The 8,032-nt window shown below is 57.1% G+C and overlaps 2 protein-coding genes across 6 annotated transcripts in view; both read left to right on the forward strand.

Annotated features, from left to right (window-relative positions):
• The window catches only part of LOC109320799 (AP-2 complex subunit alpha-2), a 621,923-nt gene that overhangs the window by 465,513 nt on the left and 148,378 nt on the right, over positions 1-8,032 (forward strand). The gene's annotated exons all lie outside the window — the stretch shown is intronic.
• RPL13A (ribosomal protein L13a) overlaps positions 4,446-8,032 on the forward strand; it is a 7,085-nt gene continuing 3,498 nt past the window's right edge. The window contains exons 1-6 of the mRNA XM_019551107.1: positions 4,446-4,546; positions 4,901-4,973; positions 5,943-6,008; positions 6,471-6,572; positions 7,189-7,274; positions 7,482-7,541. Coding sequence (XP_019406652.1) covers positions 4,532-4,546; positions 4,901-4,973; positions 5,943-6,008; positions 6,471-6,572; positions 7,189-7,274; positions 7,482-7,541 — 402 coding nt within the window. The 5' untranslated portion in view covers positions 4,446-4,531. The remainder of the gene's footprint in view (positions 4,547-4,900; positions 4,974-5,942; positions 6,009-6,470; positions 6,573-7,188; positions 7,275-7,481; positions 7,542-8,032) is intronic.

Raw genomic sequence — 8,032 nt, forward strand, 5'->3', positions numbered from 1 at the left:
CACACTGCCGGCCCATGTTCATCTTGGCATCAATGATGACTCCAAGATCCTTTTCTGCCTCTGCGCTGACGAGAAGGGAGTTCCCCAGCCTGTAGGTCTGCTGCTGGTTCTTCCTCCCCAGGTGCATCACCTTGCACTTGTCAGCATTCAAACCCATCCTATTCTCATCCGCCCACCCCTGTAACCTGTCTAGGTCCTATTGCAGCCTATTGCTCCCTTCTAGTGTGCCCACATCCCCACACATCTTAGTGTCATCAGCAAATTTGAACAGGGTGCTTTTTACCCCCTTGTCCAAGTCACTGATGAAGATGTTGAATAGTGCAGGCCTGAGGACCGAGCTGTGGGGGACCCCACTGCCCACATCCCTCCAGGTCAAAAATGACCCACCCACCACCACTCTCTGTGTGCAGCCCTCCAGTCAGTTGGGGACCCAACTGACTGTGTGGGTGTCAACACCTCAGTCCCCCAGTTTCTTAATGAGAACGGGGTGAGAAACAGTGTCGATGGCCTTCTGAAAGTCCAGGAAGACTATGTCCACTGCTACCCCTGTATCTAAGGATTTGGTGCCTTGGTCGTAAAAGGCCACCAGGTTGGTCTGACAAGATCTGCCTCTAACAAACCCATGTTGGTTGCCCCTAAGCATAATCTTCCCCGCTAGCTCCTCGTGGACATGTGCCAGAATAATTCTCTCAAAAAGCTTACCCAGGATCGAGGTAAGAGTAACTGGCCTATAGTTCCCCAGGTCCTCCTTCCTCCCTTTTTTGAAGAGGAGAACCACATTGGCCCTCTTCCAGTCCTCTGGCACCACACCAGAGCACCATGAGTGCTTGTAAAGCCATGCCAGGGGTCCCGCAATGATCTCAGCTAATTCCCTCAGCACTCTGGGGTGGAGATCATCCGGACCAGCTGATTTAAATACATCCAGACCCTCCAGAAGTTCCCTGACTAGATCCTCACTGACCCTTGGTCTAGGTGCACCTCCCCTGGGGCCTGAGTAGGGCCCAGTGTGGGGGCTGATCCAGTCCCTGCTCAGGAAAATGGAGGCAGAGAAGTCGTTAAATAGGTTAGCTTTGTTGTCTGGTGTGACGACCAAATTTCCCAGCGTGTCCTGCAGGGGCCCCACATTACCCGGTACCTTATTTTTGCCCCCTATGTATTTAAAAAAGGACTTCTTGTAGCGTCTCCTAATGTCTAATCTGAATTTACCCTCTGCCAGCTTGTGACCAGTATTTCTAGTCACTCCTGGTAGTGCTCGGTGGAACAGGGTAATACCGGGGGCTAGGAGCCCAGGACACCTGGGTTGTATCCCCACTCGGGGAAGGGAGGGGGGTCTGGTGGGTTGGGGGGGGCTGTAAGCTCATATGCTTGGGTTCTACCTCAGCTCTGGGAGAGGAGTGGGATTTGGGGATCTGGGAGCTAGGACACCTGGGTTCTCTGTCTGGAAAGCAGAGGGTTTCTCTTGCTCTCTGCTGGGGTCCATGTTACTGCTCTCCCCTTCTCCCCCCCCCCCCCCCCACACAAAATCCCTGGTCCGGTCCATCTCCCAGCAGCCATCATCTCCCGTGAACTATGTCATGCCCAGCAATATGCCCAGAAACACAGGATCCTGCCTATGGCAGCTGTGAGGAGCTGGCCAAGGACCCTGACGTGGGTGAGCATTGGGATGGTGGGGGAGAAGGGAGATCCTTTGGGCCAAGGCAGATCCAGCCCATCTAGGGGGCAAGGACCCTATGGCAGAGAGGGGTGGTTGGGGCACTGTGTGGGGATTGGGCTTTGTAAAGTCACAGGGATTTGGAGGGTAAATTAGGTTCTCTCCCAGCTCTGGGTGGGAAATAGGGCCTGGTTGGTCACAGCTGAGGGTGCAGGGGCAGGAACTAGGATGCCTCGATTTTCTCTCAGCCTGGGAGGGAAGTGGGGGCTAGTGGGATACTACAGGGAGGGAAGGAAAAGCCAGGACACTTGGGTTCTCTCCCAACCCTGGAGGGAAGTGGGGTTGGTGGGTTGGGAAGGTTGGGGGGCTGAGATTCAGGGTTCTGTCCCAGCTCTGGGCAATGGGTTGGGGGTCCCAGCTGGGTCCCAGCTGACTGCACTGTTGCAGATGTGGTGTATGTGGGGGTAGTGAATCCCATCCACCTGCCTGCAGGGCAGCTGTTTCTGCGGGCTGGCAAGCCTGTGCTGCTGGAGAAGCCTACGGCCATGAATGCAGCTGAGGTACAGGAGGTGGCCCAGGAGGCCTGGAAGAGCGGGGTCTTCCTTGTGGAGGTGAGACAAGGCACCCCATGCAGGATCGCCCTGCAGTGCAGCTCCCCCTCCCAACCCCTCTGCAATATGGCACAGCAGCCCCCTCAGTTGCCCCTATCCTCCCCCCACCTTAGGTGCTCTGGACCCGCTTCTTCCCAGCCTCCCAGCAGATCCTGTCACTCTTATCTTCAGATGGGGTCAGGGAAGAGAAGCTGCTAAGGGCAGAGTTTGGGGCTCCCATCACAGGGGTCCTGCGCATTGTGGAGAAGGAGTTGGGTGGCAGCGCGGTGCTGGACATTGGCTGCTGTCGTCCATTTCGCCTACATGGCCTTCCGTGGTGAGAAGCCTGAGGCCATCACTGCCTTGGGTTTCCTGTGCCCCACGGGTAATGAGGCTGTGGGGGCGGGAGTAAGGGGCACCCATAAGGTTTGGGATGAGCTGGGGGCTGCAGGTCAGAAGTAAGGGGCACAGCAGGGCTGGAGGGATAGAGGGTCCCATTGGAGCTGCCTCCCCTTCTAGGTGTGGATGAAACCACTTCCATCATCCTGAACTACTCAGGGAAGCGTCAGGCTGGGCTCACATGCTCCAAGGTGGTGAAGCTGCTTAACCAGGCAGAGGCTGGCTGCACCAAGGGCATCCTCCAGGTATCAGGCTAGGAGGGGAAACTAAGGCAAGAAGGGAAGGAGAAATTCAATGGCACAGCCTAGACCCAGGCATGCTGGCTCCCAGCAGGCCCCATTCCCCTCCCAGTGATGGGGGTGGAAACTGGGCATCCTGGATCCCAAGCTGTGCCCCTGTGCTGAGCCCTGGGGTGCTGTGTCTCCCCCACAATAGGTCCTGGATCACTTGTGGTGCCCCATGGAGCTGGCAGTGAATGGGAACTGGAGGAGTTCCTGCTGCTACCCCGCTCTCAGCCCAATTTCCTGAACAGCACAGGGCTGCACTATGAGGCCAAGCATGTATGCCAGTGTGTGCTGAAAGGTGATGAGCAAGGGCACTGTTTGGCAAAGCCTGCAGCACTGGCTGGTAGATCCCAGGTTTAGGCATTGCAGGGGGGGAAGACAGCTCTGATGCCCTCCACATTGACACCCATCCCGCTGTCTCCCACAGGCCTGAAGGAGAGCCCCATCCTGCCACTGGCCGAGAGCAAGCTGGCCGCTTTCATCATGAATGAGGTGCGGCAGCAGCTGGGGGTGACGTACACTGAAGAGCGGGTCTGACCCCCCAGCCCCGCTAGAAACCCCAGTAAAGATATGTGTGGAGACCCCCTATGTGTGTATATGTGACAGGTGGCAGGGGTGGGTGTCTGGGGTGATGCTTCCCTGTGCAGTGGGCCACAGTGTGGGTGGGTGTGTGCTGGGGTCTCTGTCCCATTGGGGCATCAGGGTGGGGGTGGGGCTGTGATGTCACAGCGGGCTGGTGGGGTTTCTTGGGAGGGTTGGTTTGGCTGTGACCTTTGGGTCACAGGTGGAGTTTCCTCGGGGGTTTCTGATGTGGGGCTGTGACAGTCAGGGTAGGGCACAGGTTGGGCCCAAAAGAAATGACTGTGATGTCAGAGGGGCTGGATATGACATCAGAGTGGAGATGGGCCTGGGGTTTGGAGGGCTAGGAGATGGTGACATGGCTGGGGCAAAAGGTGGGCCTGTGACATCACAGGGGAGGTTTTTGGGTATGATGTGAGGGTGGGCTGAAGGCTGCGGGTCTGCCAGTGGGCCTTGCGAGGAGGCTGTGATGATGGGGGGGTCCTTGGGGCTTGTGGAGGGTGGCTGTGATGTCAGGGGGCAGTGGGGAGGGGTGATGAGGCCTCCTGCTGTTGGGAGAAGGGGAGTGGGTTCCCCATGGAGAAGGCACCCCTGCCACTTTGAGGCCCCACTCCAGCACCCCATCCTGACTGCGGTCTCTGTGCGTGGAGGCGCGCTTATTTACATATCTGAATAAACACGAGGTGGGCGTGGGCTTACTTCCACCCCATCCCGCCTTCTACACAGGCACTTGCGGGGCGCGTGCTCTAATAGTGCCCCCCACAGGCGGTCACTTTCGCCCGACAAAGCTGTCCTTCCGCCCTATCGGTCCCAACCCCTTTCTCTTTTGCCCATGATGGCGGCTCCCGCCGCCACTCACTTCCGCCCTGGCCCCATCCAACCTCTTGGCTACAAAGTGCGGCTCCTCAGGCTTCGCTACTTCCGCCCGGCTGCTTAGCTCACTTCCGCCCCTGTGCACAGCCCTGGCCGGAAGGGGAGACCCCGTGGCGGGCGCAGGGCTGGGCCTCTTTCCCGTGCGGCCGGCGAGGATGGCGGAGCTTAAGGTTTGCGCGGGGCTGCGGTCGGCCCCCCCCCCCCCCCCCCAGCTGCGGGGTCATGCGTGGAGTGCCGGCAGTCCCGTGTGGCTCTGCGGGGTCCTGGGTGGGCCCACGTGGCCGGGCCGTGCGGGGGTTGCCGCGTGGGGCACTGCCTGGGGGGCTGGTTTCAGGCGGGTCTTGTGCAGGAGGGGGCTCCCCTGCGGTCTGCAGGGGTAGGGCTTAGGGCCTCCTGCGGCCTGCGCCAAGCTGGGCTCCATCTCCAGTTGTGGAAACGAGGGGCTGCTGGGCTCCATCTCTCTGCCAGGTTCTTCACTTAGCCCCCAATAACATCCACCTCTTTCCCCCCTGCTCTCCCGCCAGGTTCTGGTCATTGACGGCCGTGGCCACCTCTTAGGTCGCCTCGCAGCCATAGTCGCTAAGCAGGTCCTGCTGGGTAAGTGTTTGGGGGTGGGGAAAGAAGGCATCAAAGCTCATGGGCTAATAAAAGATATTATCTCTTCCAACTAGAGACTTGCAAACAAATTATTTTACTTATTTTAAGCTTTTGGTCACACTTGCCCTTCGTCGGGCAGGGATTGTAAAACTTCTCCTAGGTAGAAATGAAAATTGATTTTTGTCAGGAGACCTGAAGGTATGGTAAAGTTTCTTGTTTGGAATAGTTTGTTTTGTCCAGGTTAGCTCACTTTTGGGGTGGGGGAGAAACTCTCCCCCCTCATAGGGCCAGGGGGAGCCCCTGTCTGTGCCCAACAGGGAAGTCTGTGATGATGCTAATTCGGTGTTTGAGTCTCACGGCCATGAGAACACCTCTTCCATGCACTACCATCTGAGACCGCTTCTGGCAGCCCAGGCATCTGGGTTCTCTCTGAGAGGGGAGCAGGGTTGAATGGGTCAGAGCAAGGGGGGGGCCTGGGAGCCAAGACACCTGGGTTCTGTCCTAGCTGGGTGGTGTCTGGTGGGTCAGTGTGGAGCAGCTAGGGGTTGCGGGCCAGGACTCCTGGGTTCCATTGCTGTAGGTTAGGTCATCAGAGCTGAAGTCTGTGCTGTTGGTGAGGTTTGAGGCTTCATGTTACCTCAGCTCTTTTCCCCCAGACCTGAGGCAAGGATGATGGGTACCAGGCAGGACCCTTCTCTGCTGTCTGCCAAATCCATTGCTTTTTGCAAACTGGCCCAGTTATGGCCTGCTGATTGCACCCCTAGCCAAACTGTTAGCCCCTGGAGGAGCACCAGGCAGGTCTGACTCCATCCTTCTGGGCGTTCAGAGTAGAGTTTTGGGCCTTGTGCCTTTCTGTAGTCATTTGATTGGGCTAGGAATTTTACCTGACATGTTCAACACCCCCCCCCCCCCGGTATGGCCTGAGTCTGCGCAGAGACACTGTTACCATCTCTCTTTGCCTTCTCCTAGGACGCAAGGTGGTGGTAGTGAGATGTGAGGGCATCAACATCTCCGGAAATTTTTACCGGAACAAACGTAAGTACCTCTTCAATCAGGGGTGGGAGCTGAGATGTCTGGAATCTGACCTGGCTCTGGTGGGAAGCAGGGGACTTTGGAGTCAGGACTCCTGGGTCCTCCTTCAGCCTAACATTTCCCCTCCTACCACAGTCGGGACACAGCATTTCATGGTGCTGATTCTTTGCCCTCCTGCAGCTGTTGGGTTGAGAGACTTCTTCTTGGAGTTGAGGCCTGTGTGCAGGAAGCTGGTGGCCCTTGTGACAGGACATGGGGACTCTGTATATAGCCCTGAACTAGCATTAGGTGTCTTCTACTTGGCTGGCTGCTTCCTTTCTCCAGTCTGTGGAATCTAGTCAGGGCTGTGCCTATGTCCTGCAGAAGGCTTGTAGCAAAGCTAAGAATGGGACCTAGGTGTCCTTCTACCCTGTAAAGGTATAGATTAATCCTTAACCCCTGCCCTGGGCACTGCTCTCATTCCAGTCAAGTACCTGGCCTTCCTCCGCAAGAGGATGAACACTAATCCTTCCCGTGGGCCATACCATTTCCGTGCCCCCAGCCGCATCTTTTGGAGGACTGTCCGAGGTAACATCCCCAGGGGTGGATGCGTCCACCTTTAAAGGGCCAGTTGGGGTGGTTCTTTGTTTAGTGAGCTTCCCCAGCTCCGGGAGAGGAGTAGGTTTGGGTGGATTTGGAGCAGGGTGGCTGGGAGCTCAGTGTCTGGGACCTGGGTTCTGTTCCAGCTCTGAGGGCTGTGGGGTCTGGTGGGTCAGAAGATGGAGGAGGGTGGTGGTGGGGAGTTAGAGGAGATGCTGGGGGTGTGATTACTAACTTTGGGGTAGTGAGTGTAAATGCAGTGACCTCTGGCATTGCAGGGGTTAGAGCAAGGTCACTGTGTGGCCTGGGAAGCATAACTGCCCGTCTCATGCCTCCCTCAGGGAGGGGCAGAGAACAGCCTTGGTACAACATGCCCTGGCTGTGCTCCCTGCAGCTGTCCCTTCCTGGCCTGGGGAGTAGAAGCATGCCTATAAATCCCCCCCCCCTCCCCGTTGAAGGGCAGGGGTGAGGAAGAGGGTGAGAACTGCCCCAGCCATGGCCCTTTTTTTGCCCCTGGTGGAAAATGGAGCAGAAGGCAGCCCCAGCACAGGCCCTCTGTGACCCCATCCTGCCCTTCTGCTAACCAGGTCTCCTCTCCATGCAGGGATGCTGCCCCACAAAACCAAGCGGGGGCAGGCTGCGTTGGAAAGGCTGAAGGTGTTTGATGGCATCCCACCCCCTTATGACAAGGTGAGGCATGGTGCCCCCTGCTGGGTGGGTGGGAGGGACAGAATCACTCCCACCGTGCGTCTGTGATGCTCTAATTTACCTACATTGTTTGATGGCTTATGAGAAAAAAATCCTTCAAACACTGAGACGCCACCTCTTCCACCTCCTGCTTCCTATTCCTGCTCCCCCGTCCTTGATGTGATGCTCTTCTTCCCCTACCCTGCACAGAGGAAGCGCATGGTGGTGCCTGCAGCTCTGAAGATTGTTCGCCTCAAACCGACCCGCAAGGTATGTCTGCCCCACTGCCACCCCCAAAGCTCTTCCTTCCTTTGGGTAGGACATTGTGCCAGGGTGTTGTCATGAAGCGGGGAGTTTCCCTGCTCTTAGTCCTGCAGGTCTCTGGGAAAAGAATTCCACAGACCTTTGAGGGCAAGGGACTCTGGTGGGAGCCTATCAAGGTTTCCTGACTGGCCTAGGGAGCTGCTAGCTGTGCAGTGGTTTTGTCTGGCTTCCCTGGTGGCCTGTAATGGTTAGACTGGATAGCTGGGGCACATTGGGAGTTGATGTCCAGTCATCATGCCAGGAGCTGGCCCCTGAGGTCTGTGATGATGCTAACGCCACTTTTTTTCGAGTTTCACGACTGTGAGACAACCTTATTACATGCACTACCATCTGAGACCACCCTGGGGTGTGCTACAGGCTCTGGGTGCTATTTAGAATGGGTGTGGGGGAGACATTAGATTCTTAGGTTCTCTTTCTGCTCTGGAAAGGGAGTGGGG

This window comes from Crocodylus porosus, unplaced genomic scaffold (genome assembly GCF_001723895.1).
Source record: "Crocodylus porosus isolate Cpor-Errol unplaced genomic scaffold, CroPor_comp1, whole genome shotgun sequence".
NCBI classification, from domain to species: domain Eukaryota; kingdom Metazoa; phylum Chordata; order Crocodylia; family Crocodylidae; genus Crocodylus; species Crocodylus porosus.